Raw genomic sequence first — 25,776 nt, 5'->3', positions numbered from 1 at the left:
ACCCCCCCATCTCACACACCTTATTTGTCTCTGTCTCACACACACCCCTACCTCCCTCACCCACCCTTTGTCTCACACCCCCCCTCTGTCTCTTGCACACTCACACCCTCCTTGTCTCCCTCACCCTCCCCATCCCCCCCACAACATTCACCATTGTCTCTCTCACACAGCCCCTTTGTCTCTCACTCTGGCACCCCCCCTTCCATCTCTCCTCCTCTCACACACAGGCCCATTCCCCTAGCCCCTCTTTATCTCCCACACACCTCGCTCTGTGTTTCACACACCATTGTCATTGTCTCTGCCTCACACCCTTTGTCACACTGAGAGACCCCTCCCGGTCTCACACAGACTCCACCTCCGTCTAACCCATACACACTATCCATTGTCTCTGTTTTATGCCCTTCCTATCTCACACTCCTACCTCCTCATACTCACACCTATCCCTGTCTCACACCCTCACCATCTCCCTGTCTCACCCCCTCTGTCTCACACCCCCGTCTCACTCATTCTCACACCCATCCCAGTCTCACCCACTCACCCCCTCCCTGTCACTCACCCCCTCCGTGTCTCACACACTCACCCCCTCCCTGTCTCATCCCTCCCCCGTCTGTCTCTCACACACTCACCTCTCCCTGTCTCACACACACTACACCTCCGTGTCTCACCCATGCACACCATCCATTGTCTCTCGCTCACGCCCTCCCTGTCTTACACCCATAGCCCCTCACACTCAGCCCACCCACTCACACTCCCCCCTCCCTGTCTCACACTCACACCCCTCTCTCTGCCACACTCACACTCACACGCGGTTGCGCTTGCGCCCCGGCTCCTCCTCCCGGCTGGTTGCGAGCGGGGCCGGGGCTGGCAGTCGCGGCGGAGCCGGTCGAGAACCGGAGCCGGGAGCTGAGCGGAACTGAGGCGGGTCCCGGAGCGATGGGGCCCCGGGCTCCGCAACGCTCCTAGGCGGGCGGGTCCCCCCGATTCCCCACGGCGGCGCCCCGAGCTCATGGGCGGCCGCACGGGCTGAGACCCCCACGCCGGACGGGCTCGGAGGGACCCAGGCGTCCTGGCACCATGGCGTTCACCTTCGCCGCCTTCTGCTACATGCTCACCCTGGTGCTGTGCGCCTCGCTCATCTTCTTCGTCATCTGGCATGTGAGTGCGGGTGGGGATCGGGGAGGGGGTTCGGTGCTGGGGGGGGGTCGGGATGGGGGGATCCGGGCTGTGGGATGGGAGGCTGCCCGTGTCCCCGTCGGGCCGCCTCCTCTGGCAGCCAGGGGCCCCCGGAGATCGGGCCGGATTCACCCCGTTCATGCAGCCCCGTTTCTGGGGTTCGGGCTAGTCTCGCTGCTTGCTCCCCCCGCCCCCGCGTCTCCCGGTCCCCGGCTGACGGGCTGTTCCTGAGTCTCCGCTTTAAAGAATAACAAGAACCGTGAATAATTCTGCGATGAAAGAGAGTCAGGCAGTTCCCCTCTGCGCCCCGTCGCCCCCTGCCCCCATCACCCCGACACCGCCCCAGCCCCGGTTCCCATCGCCAGGCTCCCCTTCGCACCACCCCCTTGGCCCTGCGCCCTGGCTGCCCGGTACCAGTCTGGGGCTTACTCCCCAGACCGAGCTGGTGGGAGGCGTTGGGCCGGACCGGGGCTCCCGTCAGTGCGTGTGTGTGTGTGTGTGTGTGTGTGTGTGCGTGTGCGCGATGCTGGTGCTGGTGGTGATATGGAGCCGACGTAGCTAAGAAACCCAGGGTTGGGGGGATGGGGGGGGGTCTGCCTGCGCTGCCCCCCAGAACCCCCCAGCCTCCCCTCCGTCGTGGCTCCCCACTGTGTCCCAGCTCCCCCGGGTCGCCCCAACTGCCTCCCATCCCCCTCCCTGTCGGATCTTCCCCAAACACCCTCCCCTCCGCAGCCCGATCCCTCTCTCCCAGTCCCAACCCCCTCCCGTGCAGGATCTCTCCTGCCCCCGGCCAGATCCCCCGTGGATCCCCCAAATTGCCCTCCGCTGGATCGCCCCCCCCCTTTGTTCCACGGCTGCTGCATATCCCGGGCTCCCCGCGATGTAGCCCCCCTTCTCTCTCAGCCGTAGCTAGGGAACCCGGCGCTGGTTGCCATGGGAACTACATCTGTTTACAAGATGGGCTCTGGGTATCAGTAACAGGGTGGTGGGTTTAACTCCTCTGGTTCTGGGAGGGAGGTCTCCCCATCGCTCCCCTTCCTAGCCCTGCACCCCCAGCTCCGCCAGTGCCCCTCAGCCCTGCCTTGCAGCCCCCCTCCTACCCTAGCCTCGGTGCCCCTCAGTCTCCATCTGCAGCCCCCTGCTATCCCAGCCTGGGCTCCCCCACTCGGACACGGGTCTGGCTTGGCTTTCCACTGCATAGACAGCATGGGTCCGTCTCTCCTGTATCCCAGATTACTGCCTCCTCATCCCTGCCCCCTCCCCATGGGCATCACAGCACAGCTATGTCATCCCCCTCCTTGCCCACCCCCACCCCCAGAGTGCCCAATTGCTTTGGCACTTGCCCCTGTCATGGGAGGGCTCCAACCACAGCTGTCTGGGGCAATGATCTTTGCAATAGTCAGGGATGAAAATGTGGCTGTGGGGGTTGGGAGTGAGGGGCACCAGCAGGGCTGTGGGGTGCTGGAAGCCCAGGGCTGGGATGGCAGGGAGCTACAGGAGTGAGGAGCACCAGCAGTGTTTGGGGCATAGGATGCATTTGAAACAGGGACCATTCCTGACCCCTGGCCAGAGGGGTCTGTCCCTGGCAGCAACGATCCAGGTGGGTCTGGGAGCTGCAGGCTGTCAGCTATTTCCTCCCCTGGTGCTGAGATGCAGCCACCTCTGGGGTGGGGTGCAGGGGCTGTTTATACAGTAATCCCTTGCCTGACACTGAACTGCAGGGGCTGTTTATACAGTAATCCCTTGCCTGACACTGAACTGCAGCCATCTCTGGGGTGGGGTGCAGGGGCTGTTTATACAGGGATCCCTTGCCTGGCACTGAACTGCAGCCGCCTCGGGGGGCAGGATGTGTGTGTGATAACAGGACTGTGTCACACAATAGTTTAGGACAGGAAGTGAAGCAGAATCCTGTTTGTCTGAAGAGTGCCCTAGGAGGACACAGGAGTAGGGCTGGATGTGAGCTGCAATTCCCGTTTCATGGCAAATTCCACAAATTCAACATTTTTTCCTGGAACAGAAGCAAAATATTTTGAAATTTCCCACAAAAGAAAACAACCCCCCCCCCACCACCTCCCCCAGGCATTTGGGGTCAATGGAAGCGTCTGGTTCCCATTTCAACCTTTTCCAACTTTTAATGGTTTTCTATATAAAAAATCGATGAATTTCGTTCTGAAAAGTCATTTCAAAACCAACTGCCAAACCTTTTCATTCCAAAAACGTGCAAACAGGCCAGTCAGATTTGGCCAGAAATGGCACTTTTATCAAGAAACAGTCCAAGGAAAAATTTCAGCTCCAGTCAGAAGCAAAAGGGAACGTACCAAACAGAGTGTGAACAGAGCCCCTGACATGTAAGGATTTTGTCCTGCCCCTCTCCCTGAAGTACAGCGCCCCCTGCTGAGCCCCCGCTCTGCTCCCTGCACTACAGCACCCCCTGCGGAGCCCCCCACTCTGCGCCCTGCAGTACATTGCCCCCTGTGGAGCCCCCGTCCTGCCCCGCTCCCTGCAGCGCCCCCTGTCTTGCCCCGCTCCTTGCCTCACAGCACCACAGTGGGGTCAGTAATGACTGCGAGGAGGGAGTGCCCCCTATTGAGCCCCCTGCTTTGCTCCCTGCAGTACAGCGCTCCCTATTGAGGCCCACCCTGCAGCACAGCCGTGGAGGTTTTAGGGCCAGATGTGGCCAGGGTTGAGCCCTGGGAGCAGCTATCCCAGATGGCTGTGGGGATGGAGATACGGGCTGCTCTGTGCCTTGCTGACCCCCGCATCTAACCCCCCAGGGGTCCTGACAGTGAAGTTGTGTCACTGCCAGTGCTTAATTTGTGCCAGGGCTGAGCCCGGCACCCTGGGCTTGCTGCATCAGTTACGAATGTAAAGAAATTGCTTGAGCCCCAGCACCTCTTTCATTACAAATTAAACACTGGTCACTGCCCTGCCCCCCCCCCCGGCCATTTACACCCTTCTGTGCTCTGCCCCAGGGCCACACAATGGCCCATCCAGCCCAGTATCCCCCAGAGGTGTGCTGTGGTGCCCTCCTTCCTTTCTCTGCTGGGGGTCAGGGGTTTGCACTGAACTCCAGCACCCCACAGATAAGTGACCTTTCCTCCCTGAACTTGTGGCACATCCCATAATACTTTGTGTGCTGAGGGGGGCCCAGCCCCATTCTCTTGTTGCCCCCACTTGAGCCCTTGGGAATCATAGATTCCCCTCCCCACCCAGCAGTGGAAGGTAAACTGAGGCAAGGGGGTCAAACAGCTTGCGCAGTGGTATACAGGAAATCTGCAGTGGAGCCAGGAACAGAACCCAGGTGTCCTGAGCCCCAGCCCAGGGCCCCCACTCCTCTGACAGGGCCTGGCCCCTGCGGGGGCTTGGCTGCATGGGAGAGCCCACATGTGTCTGCACATTCCTTTGCCGGGTCTCCTCAACCAAGCTCCTATCAGAGATGGTGCCCCCCTGTAATTCCCGCCCCCCCAGCAGTAAGCAGCCCTCTCACCACCGGGGAGCCCAGGGACTGAATGGTTCCCCAGACTCGAGACAGAGTCCTGGGAGATCCATGTGGGGAGGGAGGGGCAGGGCTGCTGGAATAATTTGTATAGTGGGGGTGCTGAGAGTCATTGAACTGTAAATCCTTGATAGGATGGAAGACACTTCAAGTCAGGGGGTGCGGCAGCATCCCCGCACCCCCAGTTCCAGCACCTTTGGGTGAGGGAGCTCCCCCAGCCAGGGCTCCTCTCTGAATAGAAGCAGTGAATTGCTCTGGAGCCCTGATCCTGCCCTTTCCCAGGCTCAGAACCCAGATGACTGGGATCAGGGACCCAGGCGATCGGGGGACTCAGGCGATCGGAAATCAAGGTGCTGACCCCTCAGAGCAGCAGGGAAAGTTCCTCCCGCGCACTCCCCCGTGCTGGAAACCATCTTGTTGCCCCGGTGACCGGTTCCCAGGCAGCCAATTGTGGGTGGGTCACAAGCTGGTTTCTCTCCCTCCAATTCTGGGCAGGTGCTGGGTGTGGGGGAAATGGAGGGGCTGAGGGTCAACTTGGTTCTGACCCGCAGCCCCCCAGCTCTGCCAGTGCACCTCAATCCTGACCTGCAGCCCCCCAGCTGTGCCAGTGCACCTCAATCCCCACACGCAGCCCCCAGCTGTGCCAGTGCACCTCAATCCCCACACGCAGTCTCCAGCTCTGCCAGTGCACCTCAATCCTGACCCGCAGCCCCCCAGCTGTGCCAGTGCACCTCAATCCCCACACGCAGCCCCCAGCTCTGCCAGTGCACCTCAATCCCGACCTGCAGCCCCCCGGGCTCTGCCAGTGCACCTCAATCCCCACACGCAGCCCCCAGCTGTGCCAGTGCACCTCAATCCCCACACGCAGCCCACAGCTGTGCCAGTGCACCTCAATCCTGACCTGCAGCCCCCCAGCTGTGCCAGTGCACCTCAATCCCCACATGCAGTCCCCAGCTCTGCCAGTGCACCTCAATCCCCACACGCAGCACCTAGCTGTGCCAGTGCACCTCAATCCCCACACGCAGCCCACAGCTGTGCCAGTGCACCTCAATCCTGATCTGCAGCCCCCCAGCTGTGCCAGTGCACCTCAATCCCCACACGCAGCCCACAGCTGTGCCAGTGCACCTCAATCCCAACCCATAGCCCCCAGCTGTGCCAGTGCACCTCAATCCCGACTTGCAGCTCCCCAGCTCTGCCAGTGCACCTCAGTCCCGACCCATAGCCCCCAGCTGTGCCAGTGCATCTTAATCCCGACCTGCAGCCCCCCAGCTGTGCCAGTGCACCTCAATCCCCACACGCAGCCCCCAACTGTGCCAGTGCACCTCAATCCCCACACGCAGCCCTCAGCTGTGCCAGTGCACCTCAGTCCCGACCTCCAGCCCCCCAGCTGTGCCAGTGCCCCTCAATCCCGACCTGCAGCCCCCGAACTCTGCCAGTGCACTTCAATCCTGACCGCAGCCCCGTGCTCTGCCAGTGCACCTCAATCCCAACCCACAGCCCCCAGCTCTGGCAGTGCCCTTCAGTCATGATCCAAAGCTCCCCAGTCCTGCCAGTGCTCCTCAATCCTGACCCACAGCCACCCTGTTCTGTTGGTGCCCCTCAATCCCAATCCCCTGCTATTCCAGCCCTGGGCTTCCCACCTTCCCACCCCCACTCCCAGCACACACTGATCCCTAATCTCCCCCATTGTGCCTGTCACCAAATTATGTCTGTCCCAGCACAAGCTGGAGTGTTGGACCCTGTCTAGGGCCTGGTGTGTGCGGTGAATTTGTGGGGTCTCAGCTTCATTCTCTGCGGGGCAGGCACCCAGCCACAGAGAGCAGCAGCTAAATGGTCCAGCCAGCCACCTCGTTACCCGTCCCTTGCTCCTTGCTCCCCCAGCTGGCCTTGCAGGCTGTTCCTAGGGCTCAGATTATGGGGGGAGGATGCTGAAGCAGAATCCCTCCCCTGCCAGGCACAGAAGCCACGCGTGAGGTTGCTAAGCAACCCCGACAGGCGCCTGTAGTCTTCATTGTTGCTTTTGACAGGTACCAAATGCAGCTCAGATCTGACTGTGGCTGGAGAGGAGCCCAGGGCTGGGTTAGCAGTGGGCTGTGGGTTGGGTTAGGGGACACCATCAAAGCTATGGGGGTGGGGGAGAGCCCAGGGCTGGGTTAGCAGGGGGCTGAGGGTCAGGACTGGGGGCACCAGCAAAGCAGAACTGTGTGTCTCAGCCCATCACCTTGATGAGTCTCTGCTCTGAGAGCCCGGAAACTGGTGACGGGAGTAGCTGGGGCTGGGGCACATGCCAGGGAGCCAGGAGGCTCTGGGTGCTGGTATCGGCTCTGAGCCAGGCTGGGGGCTCCCCCAGCCCCTCACTGTCTCACACCAGATCTTTCCCAGCCCCCGGAGAATGGGGAGGCAGTGGCTGAGTCACCCCATTTGGCTGGGGCTCCGGGGCTGGCTGTTCTGGAGCCGGCTGTGCTGGCAGGAGCCCAGGAAAAGCCATGTGGAGTCGGGGGAGGAAACTGGACCCCCAGGGAAGCTGAGTCCCTCCACATCCTGCTGGGAGCTAACTTCCCTGGTAATGCCTGGGGGAGGATGGATCCAGGCTCTTCAGGGGGCAGATGAGTTCAAGGGGCTGGGAGCCAGGACTCCGGGTTCCATCCCAGCTCTGTCAGGGAAGTAGGGGCCAGTGGTTAGAACAGGGAGGGGCTGGGAGCCAGACTCCTGCTCTGATCATTGCTATTTTTATTATTGATATGGAAGTGCAAAGCAGCAGAGACTGGTGAATTCCTGTCAGCTTTATCACTTCTGGGGAGTTTATCAAGCAGTGACTGTTAGCAGTAGGGTCCGTCTAGACGTTCCTCCCCACCTCCTGTATCCACAAACCAGCCAGTCCCCTGGCCCTGGAGCTGGATTGGAGCCAGCACGCCATAGAAGGGAAGGCCCCATGTCCCATTCTCTAGAAGGGCTAGAGAGCAAGGGTGACAGAATGGGGAGCTGAGAAGGTGTGTGTGTGTGTGAGGGGGTATGGCTGGGTGCCCCAGTGGGTGGCACTGTCAGATGCTCCTCTCTGGCTTCATCAGCCCTCAGTTGGGGTCACCCAGTGCAAATTGTCAGGATGGGGTCTGATTTGCATATGTAAATAAGATTGTGTGGATTGGGTCAGACACTGCCTAGGTGATCATGTCCTCAGGCAGTCCCACCATGGGCTTGTGTGACTCACCCCCCCACCCCAGCCTGCTTTTCACGGGGTGACCCTCCTGGGAACTCCCTACCCTTCCCTCAATGAATGGGGGAGCCCCCATGGGAAGTTCGGGGGGATGGATCCCTGTATAAACACCCCCTGCACCCCACCCCACAGGCAGCTGCATCTCAGTACTGGGTAAGAGATCCCTGGATACACTGCCCCCATGTCCCACCCCAGACTTAGCCGTGTCCCAGGGCTGGGCCGGGAGTATCTGTATCTCTCTGCAGCTGTCTCTGACCCTGCTCTCCCCCCACAGATCATCGCCTTTGACGAGCTGCACACAGATTTCAAGAGTCCCATTGACCAGGGGAACCCTGCGAGGGCAGTAAGTCAATAGATGTGGTGGGAGAGGTGTGTCTGTCTCTGTGTCCATCTGTGTCTGACTCTCCCCCTCACCCACTGCCATGCCCCCCCTGCCCATGTCGCCCATGTGATTCCTATATTTTTTAAATGTGGTGTCTACTCAACCATCCTCTGCCATAAATGAGTGACGGTGGCATGAGGGGTGCAGGGCTCCCAGACTCCTGGGTTCTATCCAAGCTCAGGGAGGGAAGGGGAGTCTAGTGAGTTAGAGCTGGGGGGCTGGCAGCCAGGACTCCTGGGTTCGCTCCCGCTGGCTGTGCTGCGCTGAAGTTTGTGTCACTCAAATGTTTTTTCGGAAGGTCCCAAAGTTCCCATCAGCCACTGGGGCCGGTCTGCCAGGGGGGTGTCAACACTACTCTGGGGCTGGGATTTCAACAGGCTTCCACGGCTCTGCACCAACCCACCCCCTCTCATCCCCTCACCCCTCTTCCTTTTCCTCCCCGGTGCCCCACCCCTCCTTCTCTCCTCATTACACCCCTGGCCCAACCCCACTGCTTGCTGCTTTTTCATCTCTCTTTGCCTAGTTTGATCCAGCTGCATCAGTGCTGGTGCCCCTCCATCCCAGCCCCTAACCCCCTGCTAGCCCAGCCCTGGGCTCGCGCTCAGCTCTGCCGATGCCCCTCAGTCCTGACCTGCAGCAGCCCTAGGTCCTGTTCCCTCCATGCTCAGCTGATACTCTTCAGTCCCAGCCCCCAACCCCCTGCTATCCCAGCAGCCCCCATTCAGATGGGGGTCAAGGTACGGGTGGGTTCTGGGGGCTGGCTGTGCTCAGGTGCAGGGGTCGAGGAGCTGTAATTAAAGGTGCTGCTGACAGTCACTAACAACTGCCCCCCCAGCAGTGTTCCCTCTAATTTTTGACAGGCCGTGTGTGCAAAAAATTTCTTCTGTGCAAATTTTTGTGCGTATGGTGTTTCACCGTGTGTGTGGGGTTTAGGATCTGTGTGAACATGCACAGCTTAGAGGGAACAGTGCCCTCCAGATTTTGCGGGGGCGGAATAGCAGCCTGGGGCCTCAAGAGGGGAAAGGGCTTGCTATGGGTCACAGTGGGTCAGTGGCAGACCTGAGGAAAAACCCCACTCCCACCCCAGAGCCAGGGATAAAACCTAGGAGTCCTGACTCTCCCTCTCCCTCCTGCTCAAACCCCTTACACCAGCATTTCCCAGGGGGTGGGGACCCAAAATTGGTTCGCAGAATGTTTCAAAGGGTCACGTGGCAGCTCCTAGCCCATGGGGCTGGCTGGGCTCTCCCTGCTCCAGGCACTGCAACCTCTGCGGTCCCAGCACCACTCAGGTTTGGCCCAGCCATCCAGATAGGCCAAATATGAGTGAGTGGCGGCCCTGTAACCCCAAGAGCCAAGTCACAACTCCACCTACACACATTTGGTCCAATCAGATGGGCAGGGCCAAACCTGAGCAGCGCCGCAACCGCCAGAGGTTGCAATGCCTGGAACTAGCCCAGCCAGCAGAGCAGCTGCCGCTGTGGGATGAGTGCCACGCAGTGCCCAACCCTGTCCTGGGGGCAGCGTCTGACCGAAACCACCCCAAGGCCTCTGCCCCCCAGACTATTTACTGAGTCGTGACAGGCCATAAACATTTACAAATGGGTCCTGAGCCCCCAAAAGTTGAGAACCACTGCACTAGACCCCCCTCCCCTCCAGGAGTGGGGGATAGAACTCAGGTGTCCTGGTGGGTGGCGAGCCCTGTGTGCTGCCTGTGTGTCAGCTGCAGTAACAGAGTTGCTGGGAGAAGAATTCAGGTCACACAGAACCATTTATATTTAGGGAAACGGAGTGGGAGCGATGGCCCCAGCTGCAGTCCCTGGCTTGGGGCCCCCGAGGTTGGTGGGATTGACTCTGCCCAGGGTAGGCACAGTGGAGGGGACAGCTGGGCCAGGTGAAGGAATAACTCCTCATAGGGCAGAATGCTCCCTGTCTGTGCAGCCCAGAGCCCTGGAGTCAACCACCTCCCCGCTCGCACACAGCATCTGCCTGACTGATGGGAAACTGAGGCACAGATTGGGGAGGGACTGAATCAGGGTCATGCAATGAGTAGGGATGAGAAAGGGAAATAGAACCCAGGAGTCCTGGCTCCCAGCCCCCCTGCTCTAATCCTAGAATCCACTCTCACCCAAATTCTATTCATTAACATTTCAGTACTGGAGTAACCTCATTTCATATCTAATACCAGAATCCAGCCCCGACTCCAGTGCAGCCAGGGGTGACTCCGGATATACCTTGTGGGAGCTGACACCAGAATTTGGCCCCGACCCCAGTGCAGTCAGGGGTGACTCTGAATATGCTTTGTGGGAGCTGACACAGAATCCAGCTCTGACCCCAAGTGCAGTCAGGGGTGACTCTGGACACAACCTGTGGGAGCTGACACCAGAATCCGGTCCTGCTGTCAGTGCAGTCAGGGGTGACTCTGGATTTATCCCAGGTAACCAGCATCAGACTCTGGCCCACACCCCATCGCAGGCAGATGGTGACTTTGGATTTACTCAGGCTCTCAGCTCAGAATTTGTCCCTAGCCCAATTGCACTTGCTGACTCTGGACCAGTGCTTAATTTGTGCCAGGGCTGAGCCCCAGCACCTCTGGGCTTGGCAGTGCCGAGCTCCAGCACCTCTGGGCTGGCTGCATCAGGTATGAATGTAAAAAATGGCTTGAGCCCCAGCACCTCTTTCATTACAAAGTAAGCACTGCTCTGATTGACTGGGGAAGCTGAGCTCAGAATCCAGCCCTCATCCCGTTGCTGTTGCTGGGTGACTGGATTTACCACAGGGGAACTGAGATCTGGGGGCCACTGGGGGCTGGTGGGGATGAGATGGGGGTGAAGGAGGAGGGGAGAGAAGGAGCTGGGGAAATTGATGGGGGTGGGTTCTGGGGGCTGGCCTTGCTCAGATGGGGGGGAGGGGTCACAGCAGAGTGAATTCGGGGGTCTGGCTGTGCTCAAGAGGGGGTGAGCAGGTGGGGGGAACTTGCTGTGTGAGTTCTGCTTGAAAGTTTGCCTTTCCTGTTACGGATCCAGCCAGGGTTTGGGGTTCACTGGGTGGCAAAAGGGAAGAGACACTGAGGTTTCAGTCCCCCCAGATGAAGCTCAAGTTACTTTCTGTTCTCTGCAGGGTCAGTAGCAGTGTGGGGAGCCCAGGGCTGGATAGCAGGGACTGCGGGTTTGAGGGGCTCTGACAGAGCTGTGTGGGGAGCCCAGGGCTGGATAGCAGGGGGTACGGGCCAGCACAGGGACACCAGCAGGGTGTCCAGGATTCCAAAGCTGGAATCCTCTCAGGCTGAGTCTCTGTTGGAAAAAGCTGCCATTTGAAGTCTCTGTTGCCCAGTCTCAGGGTTTGATCGTGGCATTTGGTGTCTTCGGGCATGTCTATGCTACAACCAAACACCCGGGCTGGCCCCTGTCAGCTGACTCAGGATCATGGGGCTCCCTCCCTCCTCTCGGGGTCCCAGAGGCAAGGCTCCAGCCCCAGCAGTTTCATAGCCCCTCAGCCCAAGCCTTACCCGCCTTTGTCAGATGGAATGGCCTAGCTATGTGTGTTTTATTGCAGTGTAGACATGCCCTTAAGTTCCCAGCTCCCAGAGTCCTGGGATCTTCTGAGAATCGTGGCTTTCATATATAAACCCCCCAGAAACTTTCTCTCCCTTGTGGGGAGAAGCTGGGATCTGCCTTTCTGGAGGCACCCCACAGGCGCTGAGCCAATAAATACAAGCCCAATGGCACATGATTTCAAAGCTAGTCTCATGGTTTTGGGGCCCCACTTGACTTGGGGTTCATGCTGAAGAAACTGGAAATGTAAATGTTCCCTTTCCCCTCATGGGAGCACAAGCGGAGCCACTTCTCTTGAGCTCTGTCTATGTAGGGTCTAGTATTTGTGTTTGTGCAGGGCTTAATGTCTGGGGTTTATGTGGGGTCTTGTCTGTGTTTGTGTAGGGCTTAGACTCACTGTTTATGTAGGATCTTACAAGACCCTTGACTTGCGTATTGTACAAGCCCTAACTAAGGTCACACATTGTGTCAGACAATGATGTGAATGATGGAGCCTGAACCCTCTTTACAACTTGGGGGGAAGGAAGTACGGCCCCTGAGGGCCTGGGATTTGGGCTCCACCTTCATTTTGGACTTTCTGCAAACTGCAGCCCTATATAAGGGCAAGGAGGTGTCTTTATGGCTACTTGCACCCCACCCCTGACCCCAGCTCCAGCAATACCCCGACACACAAAACTAATTCCCAGAGTGGGTATCCATGTACACCCTCCCCTCCCCAACCACAAGACCTCATTCACCTCCCACAGCTGAGAATAGAACCCAGGAGTCCTGGCTCCCCTCCTCCCCGACACCCTGCTCTAACCACAAGGTTCCTAGATTATAAAGCCAGAAGGGACAATTGTGATCATCTAGTCTGTCCTCCTGTATAGCTTGTTCCAGGGTCTAATTAAAGCGCTGGAGCAGGTTACTTGGGGAAGCAATGGAATTCCCACCAGTGGAAATTTTTAAGAACAGGTTAGACAAACACCTAGCAGGGGTAAGCCAGGTTTACTTGGTCCTGCCTCCTTCAGGTGGGTGGCCTAGATGATCGTGTTAGGTGCATTCCAGCCCTACATTGCTATGATTATATAACACAGGGCATAGGACTTCCATGAATTAACTCCTGATTGCACTAGACTAGAGAAGATCTGTTAGAAAAATATCCCATTTTGATTTAAACATTGCCAGCGATGGTGAATCCACCACAGCCCTGGATAAATTGTTCCAACGTTTAATTACCTGCACTGTTAAAAATGTAGGTGTCTTATCCCTAGTCTGAATTTGTCCAGCTTCAACTTCCAGTCCTTGGCTCTGGTTAGACCTTCGGCTGCTCTATTGCAGCTCCATTATCCAATTTCTGTTCCCCACGTAGGTACTTCTAGCCTGTGATCAAGTCACCCCTTAATCTTCTCTTTGTTAAACTAAACAGATTGAGCTCCTGGAGTCTCTGACTCTGAGGCATATTCTCTAAGTCTTTAGTCATTCTCATGGCTCTTCTCTGAGCCCTCCAATTTATCAGCATCCCTCTTGCATTGTGATACCAGAGCTGCACCACATATGGAGGTAACAGAACCTCCCTTCTCCTAGTGGGATGCCCATGTTTACACACACCAGGATCTCCTTAGCCCTTTTAGCCACAGCATCGCTCTTGGGAGCTTGTGTTCAGCTGATTATCCGCCATGAGCCCCAAGCCCTTGTCAGAGTTCCCTGTCCTGAAAGTCCTGAGAGTTGCTGGGAGAGGAATTCAGGTCACACAGAACCATTTATATTTAGGGAAACGGAGTGGGAGCGATGGCCCCAGCTGCAGTCCCTGGCTTGGGGCCCCCAAGGTTGCTGGGATTGACTCTGCCCAGGGTAGGCACAGTGGAGGGGACAGCTGGGCCAGGTGAAGGAATAACTCCTCATAGGGCAGAATGCTCCCAGGCCTGTGTTCTTTGTTCCTACGTTTGCCCATATTACAACACACATTGTTTGCGTGTCCAGCTTACCCAGGGAGCCAGATCGCTCTGTATCCGGGACCTAACTTCATTATTTATTACTCTCCCAATCTTTGTGTCATCTGCAAACATTCTGTGATGATTTGATGTTTTCTTCCAGGTCACTGATAAAAAGGTTAAGTAGCGTAGGGCCAAGAGCTGATCCTTTGGGACCCCACTAGAAACACTCCCATTCAGTGATGATTCCCTGTGTACAGTTACATTTTGCGACCTACCACTTAACCAGCTTAACCCCATTTAATGTGTGTCATGTTGGGTTTGTATTGTTCAAGGTTTTGAATCACAATGTCATGCAACATCACATCAAATGCCTTACAGACGTCTCAATATATTACATCAGCGTTATTACCTTTATCAACCAAACTTGGAATTTCATCAAAAAATACCAAATTAGTTTGACAGGAACTATTTTCCATAAGCCCACGTTGACTGGCATTAATTATATCACATTCCTATAATTCTTTATTAATTGAATCCCATCATATCTGCAGCCCCATGTCTTGCCTGTGATTGATATCAGGCTGACAAGCCTATAATTACACAGGTGACCTTGTTTAAATACTGGCACAACATTAGTGTTCTCCCAGTCCTCTAGAACAGGAGTTCTCAAACTTTTTCTTTCTGAGGCCCCCCAACATGATATAAAAACTCCACAGCCCACCTGTGCCACATCAACTGGTTTTCTGCATATAAAACCCAGGGCCTATGTTAGGGGTAGCAAGCAGGGCAATTGCCTGGGGCGCCATGCCACAGGGCCCCTGCAGAGCTAAGTTGCTCAGACTTTGGCTTCAGCCCAGATGGCTTTCTACCCTGCGAGTCTAATGTGAGCCTAGGCCCCAGTGAGTTGAATGCTGGCCCTGCTTGGAGGACCCCCAGAAAACTGCTCGCAGCCCCCCCCAGGCCCCTAGTTGAGAACCACTGTTCTAGAACTTCTCCAGTGCTCCAAAACGTATTGAAAAATCAACCCTAATTGTCCAGAGAGCTCCTTGGTTAGCTGTTTTAATACATTTGGATGCAAGTTATAGGGCCTTGCTGATTAAGAAATGTCTCAACCAGGGCCGGCTCCAGCGTTTTTGCTGCCCCAAGCGGCAAAAAAACCCAAACTTACCACCGAACGGGGAGGCAGAATCCTGCCCGCCAAACACGGAAGCGGAGTGATGGTGTGGCCAGCGAATTGCTGCTGGCAACCGAAGAAGAGTCACGTCCCCGCCGTCGAATTGCCGCCCAGCGTGAAACATGCTGTGACAGAGTGGCCGCCGAATTCCCACCGCTGCCGAGCGTGGATTGCTGCCCCAGAGCCCAACCTCCTGCTGCCCTTTTACATTTGCCGCCCCAAGCACCTGCTTGGTTCGCTGGTGTCTGGAGCCAGCCCTAATCTTAACTTTAGTAGATGCTGTTTAACATCCTCCGGAATTACTATTGGAATAGAAAGTGTTTCATCACCATCATCATCATATGATATGAACACATTATCTGGCTTTTTCTCAAATACAGAACACAAATAGTTATTGAATACTTCTGCCATTTCTACATTAGTATTGACAATTTTGCCATTTCCATTTAGGAATGGACCAATGTTGTTTTGTTCTTAACATTCTTGAAAAAATTCCTTCTCATTGTCCTTAACTCTGCTGGCCAAACATCACTCCTTGTGTCCTTTTGCTTCCCTTATTAATTTTCTACAATTCCTAGCTTCTGATTTATATTCATGGCGATTGACTTCCCTTCTCTTCCTTTTGTATCTGTCTGTCTCGTTCATTTATTGTAATGAACTGCCCTCACTTCATCTCTAAGTGAGGTGAGTTCTTTCTTGATTGTGGCTTTTTAGGCTTCTATTAAAATGTTCTTAAACAATTCCTAATTATCATTCACATTTTTCTCATTAAATTCTGCCTCCCAGCTGACTTGGTTCCTTTTAGCTTTCAGCCTTGTGAAGCAAGACCTTTTAAACATAAGTTAATATATTGCTAGTTTGGGGTTTATTCTGTTTATATGTAACAAATGTGATCAAATCATGATCGCTTGCATTTAAGCAACAACAAATTTTTAGTTCTGTGCTCAATTCCTCTTTATCTGTCCAGATGAGGTCTAATATAGAATTCCCTCATGTTGGATGCAACACTCTGAGCTAGGAAATTGTCATTTATAATTGCAATCTATAATATATAGAAATTCCAAGGATGTTTTAGCACTGACAGCAAGAGGCCTCCAGCATATGTCACTCAGATTGAAGCCTCCATGATCACACTGTTCATTCCCCCTCTACTCATTAAAAACAGGTGTGAAAGGAGCCAGGCATCCTGTTCTCTAGTGAATTTGGTGGCATGTAGAAGACACCATCTAGTAACCAATCTATTGCTTTATCTGTTAGGACATTGATCCATAAGCATTGTAGATCATTTGGTTCTGAGCTGTCGGTGACTCAGACACACATAAGGCTATATTTCCCTTGCCTTTTTGCCCACTTAATCCTTCCTAAATAGGCTATAACCATTGATTTTTAACATTCCAACCCCACTCCCATCCCAGAGCCAGGTATAGAACCCAGGAGTCCTGACTCCCAGCCCCTCCCACCTGGCTTGAACACCCCTCTCTGTTCCTGCCTCACGCCCTTCTCTCAGCCCTCCCCTGTGCCAGCTCTCAATCTAATTCCCTGTTTCTTTCCCCCCTGCAGCGAGAGCGATTGAAAAACATTGAGCGGATTTGCTGCCTCCTGAGAAAGGTGCGTCCGTGTGTCCCTGTCCCTGCCTCACCCTGTCTGTGTGTCCCCCCGTGTGGCCCCATCCCTGCCCCTTATGTCTTAGCTCTACCAGTTGCCAAAACAGTGAATGACCAGTTCTTGAACCCCCAACCTGGGAGCAACTGACAGCATCTGAACCCTCCAGCCCCCTGAACTCCTGCACCTCTCTGAACATCTGCACCTCCTCCCTATAGCCTCCTCACCTCTCCCCACTGCATCCTGAACCCTCAAGCTCCATCACTCCTCCCCTTCCTAGGCTCCCTGAATTTCCATCCCACAGCCCCCCCCATTTCTTCCCACAGCTTCCTGAATCCCCAAACCCTCTCCCATCTCCTGCCCTTCCTAGGCTCCCTGCACCTCCTCACACCCTCTCCCCTCCTAGACTCCCTGGACTTCAGCTCCACAGCCCTCCCCCCCACACTTCTCCCACAGCCTCCTGAACTCCCAACCCCCTTGGCTCCCTGCACCTCCTCCCCACAGCCCCCCACATCTCTCCCCATAGCCTTGTCTGCTCTCACCCCCTCCCCTCCTAGGCTCCCTGCACTGCCTCCCTGAAGCCCGCAGCACCTCTCCTCATGGCTTTCTGATCCCCCAAGCCCCCTCCCACCCCTTCACCTCCTAGGCTTCCTGCACACAGCCACCCCCCTCCCACCTCTCCCCACAGCCTTCTGAGCCCCCAACCCCCCCTCGCACCTCCTCCTCCTAGGCTCCCAGCATCTTCTCCTCACAGTCCCTGACACTTCTTCCCACACCCTCCTGAACCCTCACCCATCCCCCCAGCCAGCCAGCCAGTCCCCACCTGCCTTAGGGCCAGATCAGAGCTGCCCCCTCCCCCAGGAAAGGCCCCATATCCTATTCCGGGCTACCCTGAGCCAGGCAGTTCCCCTGCCCTGGGGCCAGACTGGAGCTGGTGCCCCTGGGGAGGTGCTGTGCTGTTTGTGTCAGTTTCCCTGTTGTGTGTTGCTCTGCGTTCCTGTCTGAGAATACCCCCCCGTATTATTTATACCTGGCTGCTGGCAGGACAGGACACGGCCACATCAAAGCCGCGGAATACTAATGGGGTGCATGTGGGGAGCACAGTGTGCTGAGGTGGCATCTACCCGCCACTGGCATTGGGAGCCAGGTAGGGTTGCCAGTTTTGGTTGGGCATATTCCTGGAGATTTCCTCACATGACATAATCTTTAATTACAGATTAATCTTAAATTCCTGGAGACTCCAGGACAATCCTGGAGGGTTGACAACCCTAGAGCCAGGACTCCTGCGGTCTATTTCCCCACTGTCCAGGGCTTGCTCTCTCTTCCAGCTCGTGGTCCCTGAATACTCCATCCATGGGCTCTTCTGCCTCATGTTCCTGTGTGCAGCAGAGTGGGTCACCCTGGGCCTCAACATCCCTCTGCTCTTTTACCACCTCTGGAGGTGAGTGGGTCTGCGCCCTGGGAGCCAGCCCTCCTCGAGAGGACAGCTTGTGGGGAGAGGGAGTGCAGCCTCTGGGGGCAACAGGTTGGGATTGAAGGACACGGGGCGGGGTGCCCAGGGCTGGGCTGGCGGGGGGGACTGGCAGAGCTGTGGGCGTGGCTGGGCTAGCAGGGGGTCTTTCCTAAGCACTACAGGAAGCCCCTTGCATGAGGCGTTTGGGAAGACAAAGACGCTGAGCCCTGGTCTCGTTGCCCCCCAGGTACTTCCACCGCCCGGCAGACGGGTCCGAGGTGATGTACGATGCTGTCTCCATCATGAACGCCGACATCCTCAACTACTGCCAGAAGGAGTCATGGTGCAAACTAGCCTTCTATCTGCTGTCCTTCTTCTACTACTTGTACAGGTAGCGCCCCAACACGGTCTCTGGGGAATCCTTACCAGGGGCTGAGATGCAGCCTCCTCTGGGGAGGCTATACCGGGATCCCTTACCCAATACTGCGGTACACTGTCTCTGAGGTGGGGTGCAGGTCTGTGTGCCTGGTGCTGAGACCCTGTGCCCCTCACTCCTGACCTGCAGCTCTGTTATGCTGCAGCATTTCAGGGTGTCTCTTTTTCTTTCTCTCCCCAGTATGGTTTATACTTTGGTGAGTTTCTAAGAGGACTGAGTGGGGGACCCCACAATTATCTCAGTGGCTGCTCCCGGACTCCTGGGTTTACCCCCAACCAGCTGTTTCTAGGAGAGCGCAAGAGATGCTTGGAACACAGGGGGGGCCCTGAAACTCCAACACCCCCATGGGCCTGATGCTCCGCCCCCATGGATTTGAGGCTCTGCCCCATCGCTGGACGACTCGCAGGATCAGACATTGGGCCTCCCCATATTAGGGCCACCCCGCGTTTTGAGTGACTCACTAAACCCTGCTGCCCCTCATTTCTGCAGTGCCCATGAGGAGAGAGCTTCTCCTCCCAGATGTACCCTCCCCACCTCTGAGATGGGGGCCAGGGCAGGGGTGACCTCCCCCAGCCCAGCTGTGACACTCCCCATTGCCATACCTCATTGTGAGGCAGTCTGTTGGGGGGCAGGGAGGGGGTGGGGCACCCTGTCCCACTGTTAAACCCATTTTAGGGTGCAGGGGAGCTGGATACTGGGCACCTCTCCCCTGCAGTGTCATTATAATGTGGGGGTAGGGCTGATGCCCCCAGGACCAGGGTTGTTATTCTGTTGGACACATTTACGTCTAATTCAGGGGATGTAACCCACCCAGGATTTCCCCACAACCTATGGAGCACAGCCCCTGCCCCCCCACCCCCACCCCAGGGCAGGCCCAAACCCCACACATGCCAGGGCGTGGCAGGGTGTTTCTGTGTGTTTGTAGTGTTGAATTTGTTACCAGGAGCTATTGTCTGGAGTGGGGGCTGGGGGCCCAGGGGGTGCCTCAACTAGACCCCCCAGGGAGAAGGGGATCAAGGCTGAACAATGACACCCCCACCCACTGCAAATGTCAAGCCCCCTCCAACCCTCATTACCAAGTTGGGGGGAGGATTTTGGGGTGCACTCAGATTTGGGCCTTGAGTCCAGAAAGTGGGATGGGGGTCCCTGTGTGTGGAGGTGACCTGTTATCCTATGGGGGGGGGGTCTCATGCAGAGTGCCCCATTATTTTACGTGGGGAGCTGTTCTGGGCTCGGTGCTGGGGAGGAAACCTCTGGTCTTAGAAGGAGGGGATTCCGCACCCCCCGCACCTCCACCTGGGGTCAGACCCACACAGAAAGGGACCCTGGTGCCAGAGCTGTCTACAGGTGTTGGGGTGGATGGGGGAAATCACCCCCCCCCTTGGTTGTTTCCCACCCCCCCCCTCACGCGGGGCATTTGTGTATGAAAGAAACATTGGCTAAACAATCCTCAACTTTGTGGCTAAATAAAAACTTGCAAACAAACAAAAAAAAACGGCACCCCATTGGCCTCCTGATGTCTGTAGGTGGGACAATGAGCCCTCAGGGAGCGCTGGCTCCAATACGGACACAGGGCAGGGTGGCGCTTTCCACTCTCGGGGGCACCAGCTCCAATCCGGTCCCCTGCCATAGCGCTTCATTGCCCCCCTCTGCAGCCACTGGAGCGGGTCTGAGCAGGCCCCAGACTATTGCCGGGGCTGGGGGGGGGGCGTCGTCGTGCTCTGGCACTGCTGCTGTGGGGGACTGTGAAGTGCTGGGCAGCCTGTCCGCACCAATCCTGGCCTCCTGGGGACGTGTCTTTGCTCCCAGCCCCCAGGGCACTGGGGACCTGGGTTGCACTGCAACAGCACAGGGGCCTTCCAGGGGTGCCAACCCCTTGTGTTTAAAAACTAAGGATCTGTTTTCGTAGCCCCCCACCCGGCCGCCCGATATTGTTGTTATTGGAATTTGGAGCATGTAGCAATAAGAAGCCGTACCCCCCCCCCCCCCCGAGCTTGTTGAGATGAAAAAATAAGGGACGTACATCCCCTGTAATAAGGGACTGCTGGCAGCCCTGCTTCTGAGTGTCCCTTACCACAGGGACTCCCAAAGCCTGCCAGGATGGGATGTGTGCCCTCACCCCAGGGCTAGGCACTGCTGTTGGAGTGTACGCAGCCCTTGAGCACTAGTGGGCATACACCCACGGGCTCAGCCCTTCATCCCTTCTTGCCAGACCAAACCCCTGCCCCCCAACACCACTTACAGGCTTCCCCCCCCCAACTAGCCTCACACACAGCCTGCAGGACACCCCACCCCCACACAAACACACTCCCCCATTGCGTACACACACCCATCCAGTAGACCAGTAGTCACTCAGCGGTGGCTTGGTCTGTGACTTCTGCCTGAGCCAAAGGGACAACCCCAGGGTTAGCTGCTGTGCGGGGACGGGGGGGGGGTAGCGGCTCATAGTCACAGTGTAGGCAGCGAGCTCAGTCCCTATGGGGCAGCCCAGCTAGCCAGGCCCAGCGACATTCCCACTACTGGAACCTGGGCAGGGATTCCTGAGTTCTTTCCCCAGCTGGTGGGAGTGGGGCTAGAGGCTTAGCGAGGGCGGGGGGGGCCCTGTGGGGCCTGCAGGGCTCTGTCACTCCACTGGGAGAGGACTGGGGTTGGGGGGGGGCGCACACTGTTAGCCAGGGTTCCTAGGTCCGCGCCTCTTCCCTGACATGTTTCCCCTCTGTAATGAGCTCAGTAAAATTCTCTCCTGGGGCAGTTGTAGGGCTGCAAAGCTCTTTGACGTGTTAGAGAATAATCAGCAACTGCTGTTTTCTGGGCCATTTATTCAGTCTTAGCTCAAATTTGTCACTATGCTGCCAGGGAGAGATTGTGAACGAGAACGCGAACCCTGCACTGGCAAAGAGCCACCTCCCCCAGGCTTTGATCTGCTGGGAAGGCGCCATCACAGCCGTGGCACTAGGGATCCCTTTCCTGGCAGTGAGCAGCAGCTGCCTCTGGGGTGGGGCATGGCGGCTGTTTATACAGGGGTTCCCTCGCCTGGCAGTGAGCAGCAGCTGCCTCTGGGGTGGTGTGCTGGGGCTGTTTATACAGCTTTCCTCCCCCACCCCGCCTGGCACTGAGACATGACCCATCAGCATTTTGGGGTTTGGCCGGGGGATGGGGGCAGATGCAACGGTAGGGGCCCAGCCTCCAGGGTGGGAGCTGTTATGTAATGGCCAGTGCTCACTGTTCTCCCTACTTGCTCCAGCACATTAGCCATGAGCTGCAGCGCTGATGGATTTAATCTGTTTAGGTGAGTTGCCACCTGACCGCTTCCAGCTGGCCCCCATCTCCAGCCACAGGACCCCAGCTGCTGGCCCTGGGGCTACCCTCAGCTTCCCCCTGCCCACTGCAATGCTCATGAATTTGTCCTCGATTCACTCCATTTCCACATTAAACAAGGCAGGATAGTTAATGTGTGCGCACCTAGACTGGGCTGGGGGAGCAAGCGTGTGTGTTTGTGTCCTACCCTCGGGGGAGCGGCGGGCGGCAGGCACCATAGCCCAGCCAGCCCCAGTGCGGGGGAAACAGACTCGTATGGGGGGGTGCAGGGAATGAACTACAGGGCCTTTCCCTGTGGGCGGGGGGAAGAGGTGCTGGCTTTTGGGCGCACAGGCATGGGTGATGGTGCTTGTGTAAGGTGTGTCAGGGTTAGAGTTGGGAAGGCCAGCTGCCAGGCCTGTGGGATCTGGGTCTATTGGTTAGAGTGGTGGGAGGTGGGGGCTGGGTGTCAGGACTACTAGGTTTTAGGCCTCACTGCAGGACAGGCCATGGAACTGGTGGGATGAGCTGGGTGTCAGGACAGTGGGATTCCAGTCTCAGCTCACTGAAGAGGGGGTGGGGGAGAGTTCACACCTTATTCACCCCCTCCATCCCCAAGATCTCTGCTTAATTGGAAGAGCCAGCAACCTCTAGATATGTCAGAAATGGGGAGAGTGGAGGGTGGGGGAGTTAGTCAGAGCTTGAGGTGGAGGGAAAGACAGTGGGGGAGAGCTTATCTGTCTTTCTTGCCCCCACCCATCCCTGCTGACTGAGGTGCTGGATTCACAGTGAAAGGAAGTGATGGACCTGGCAGGAGACCTGGGAGCCTTCCCCACAACTGCTGTGGTCAGCATTGCAGAATTAATTGCTCTTGGGGGAGTAGCTGGAAGGTGATGATGAGCAATTAACTAACAGACCCTGAGACAGAAGGGGAGCCCAAGGCTGGGCTATCAGGGGGCTGTGGGTCAGGACTGAGGGGCACTGGCAGAGCTGGGGTGGGAACCGATAACTGCTCTGGCCCATATAGAGGTCCCTGGCTCATAACTGGGCATAGGTGCTGGAACTGGGGGTGCTGTTGCACCCCCCTGGCTTGAAGCGGTTTCCATCATATCCAGCATTTACGGATGGGTTCAATGGCTCTCAGCGCCTCCACTGTACACATGGTTCCAGCGCCCCTGTAACTCAGGGCATCTGCTGAGGAAAGTTTGTGGGGATCCAATACATCTGCTTCCATTTGCTTCCCTGAGCAAAGGGCCTGGTGTGCTGGGGGCTCACACTGACACCTGGTGGCAAGAGGCAGAATGACAATGTCAGCAGCATTGAAGGCAGGATGAGCCAGAGCTCCCTGTCTGGTCCCCTCCCCACCCTTGCATCCCTGTGTTGCAGCAGGCCTGGGCTATAGTGGAGGCGAGGGTTAAAGTGCTGGGCAAAGGGGCTCTGATTGGCTGCTTGCCCCACCTCCTGCTACAGCGCTCTTCCCAAGGAGGTGTGGAGGAGGAGGAGGAGGTGGGGGTACAGTTAATAGGGCCGGAGAGGAGGGGCAGGCAGCTGTGAAGGCACTTTAATAGCTGTGGAAAATTACAGATCATAGAATATCAGGGTTGGAAGGGACCTCAGGAGCTCATCTAGTCCAACCCCCTGCTCAAAGCAGGACCAATCCCCAACTAAATCATCCCAGCAAGGTCTTTGTCAAGCCTGACCTTAAAAACTTCCAAGGAAGAAGATTCCACCACCTCCCTAGGTAACGCATTCCAGTGTTTCACAAACCTCCTAGTGAAAAAGTTTTTCCTAATATCCAATCTAAACCTCCCCCACTGCAACTTGAGACCATTACTCCTCGTTCTGTCATCTGCTACCACTGAGAACAGTCTAGATCCATCCTCTTTGGAATCCCCTTTCAGGTAGTTTAAAGCAGCTATCAAATCCCCCCTCATTCTTCTCTTCCGCAGACTAAACAACCCCAGTTCCCTCAGCATCTCCTCATAAGTCATGTGTTCCAGTCCCCTAATCATTTTTGTTGCCCTCCACTGGACAGTTTCCAATTTTTCCACATCCTTCTTGTCGTGTGGGGCCCAAAACTGGACACAGTACTCCAGCTGAGGCCTCACCAATGTCGAATAGAGGGGAATGATCACGTCCCTCGATCTGCTGGCAATGCCCCTACTTATACATCCCAAAATGCCATTGGCCTTCTTGGCAACAAGGGCACACTGTTGACTCATATCCAGCTTCTCGTCCACTGTAACCCCTAGGTCCTTTTCTGCAGAACTGCTGCCTAGCCTTTCCATGCCTAGTCTGTAACAGTGCATGGGATTATCCCGTCCTAAGTGCAGGACTCTGCACTTGTCCTTGTCGAACCACAACAGATTTCTTTTTGCCCCATCCTCTAATTTGTCTAGGTCCCTCTGTATCCTATCCCTACCCTCCAGCATATCTACCACTCCTCCCAGTTCAGTGTCATCTGAAAACTTGCTGAGGGTGCAATCCACACCATCCTCCAGATCGTTTATGAAGATATTGAACAAAACCAGCCTGAGGACTGACCCTTGGGGCACTCCACTTGATACCGGCTGCCAGCTAGATATGGAGCCATTGATCACTATCTGTTGAGCCCAACAATCTAGCCAGCTTTCTATCCATCTTACAGTCCATTCATCCAGCCCATACTTCTTTAACTTGCTGGCAAGAATACTGTGGGAGACCGTATCAAAAGCTTTGCTAAAGTCAAGGAACAACCCGTCCACTGCTTTCCCCTCATCCACAGAGCCAGTTATCTCGTCATAGAAGGCAATTAGATTAGTCAGGCATGACTTGCCCTTGGTGAATCCATGCTGATTGTTTCTGATCACTTTCCTCTCCTCTAAGTGCTTCAGAATTGATTCCTTGAGGACCTACTCCACGATTTTTCCAGGGACCGAGGTGAGGCTGACTGGCCTGTAGTTCCCAGGATCCTCCTCCTTCCCTTTTTTAAAGATGGGCACTACATTAGCCTTTTTCCAGTCGTCCGGGACCTCCCCCGATCGCCATGAGTTTTCAAAGATAATGGCCTTGAAATCCTTCCTCCCGCAACTCCTTTTTCAGACTACTTTAAGCACTGCAGGGAGCAGGGCCTGCACTTGTCCCCCACATGGGTTCAAAGCCCCCTACAGCCAAACACTCAACCCTGAGCTGTAAAGATACCAAATCCTAATGAACCTCCCACCTCTATCACTCCAGGGCACAATAATGGAATGACTGACACAACAGAACTCAATTAATAAAGAAGTGTGGTATAATTAAAGCCAATCAACATAGGCTTATGGAAAATAGAGCCTGTCAAACTAACTTGGTATATTTTTTTGAGAGTCAAAGATGAGTGTTGATGTCGAACACTTATCCTGGGGTACCATGGCAAATGATTTACAGAAGTCTATCTTAAAAAACCAGATCAATACTAAATCACTCCAGCACACATTAACTGAATTAAAAACTGGCTTACTGATCTGTCTCACATTGTATTTGTAAATCATCGCTGGGTGCATATATTTCTAATAGGGTTCCACAGTGCTTGGATTTTGGCGCTATCCTGTTTAGTATTTTTAGCAATGACATGGAAGAAAACATAAAATAATTGCTGATAAAGTCTGCAGATGACACAAAGATGGGAGGACTAGTGAATAATGAAAAGGACAAGCCACTGATAAACAAGCTGGTAAGCTGGGTGCAAACAACCAATATGTGATTTAATATGGCAAAATGTGAAGTTATACATATAGGAACAAAGAATGTAGGTTACACTTACAGGATGGGGGACTCTATCCTGGGAGGCAGTGACTCTGAAAAGTGCTTGGGGGGGTCACGGTGGATAATCAGCTGAATGTGAGCTCCCAAAGTGAATCTGTGGCCAAAAGGGCTAATGCAATCCTGGGATGTATAAATAGGGGAAGATTGAGTAGAAAGGAGATTGTTACTTTCGTAGGTGGCGCTGGTGCAGCCACTGCTGGAATCCTGCATCCAGTTCATAATGCAAGAGGGATGCTGGTAAATTGGAGGGCTCAGTGAAGAGCCAGGAGAATGATTAAAGGCTTAGAGAACATGCCTCA

General features: G+C 55.6%; 1 protein-coding gene across 2 annotated transcripts; it reads left to right on the top strand.

The window, feature by feature from the left end:
- Positions 1 to 582: 582 nt before the first annotated feature.
- On the top strand, positions 583 to 25,181 carry CNIH2 (cornichon family AMPA receptor auxiliary protein 2). Of its 2 annotated transcripts, XM_038410850.2 has the most exons (6): positions 583 to 1,155; positions 8,158 to 8,226; positions 16,467 to 16,514; positions 17,837 to 17,949; positions 18,209 to 18,352; positions 18,578 to 25,181. In XM_038410850.2, exons 1-6 carry the CDS (start codon positions 1,075 to 1,077, stop codon positions 18,603 to 18,605), a joined length of 483 nt encoding a protein of 160 aa, XP_038266778.1. In that variant the 5' UTR covers positions 583 to 1,074; the 3' UTR covers positions 18,606 to 25,181. The 2 variants fall into 2 exon arrangements, with proteins under 2 accessions (XP_038266778.1, XP_038266777.1); XM_038410849.2 differs by lacking the exon at positions 583 to 1,155 and having other exon boundaries at positions 8,065 to 8,226; positions 18,578 to 20,095.
- The last annotated feature ends 595 nt before the right edge of the window (positions 25,182 to 25,776 follow it).

The sequence above is a fragment of the Dermochelys coriacea genome, chromosome 7 (assembly GCF_009764565.3).
Source record: "Dermochelys coriacea isolate rDerCor1 chromosome 7, rDerCor1.pri.v4, whole genome shotgun sequence".
In the NCBI taxonomy this organism is placed as follows: Eukaryota; Metazoa; Chordata; order Testudines; family Dermochelyidae; genus Dermochelys; species Dermochelys coriacea.
This window is presented reverse-complemented; position numbering and strand designations above follow the sequence as displayed.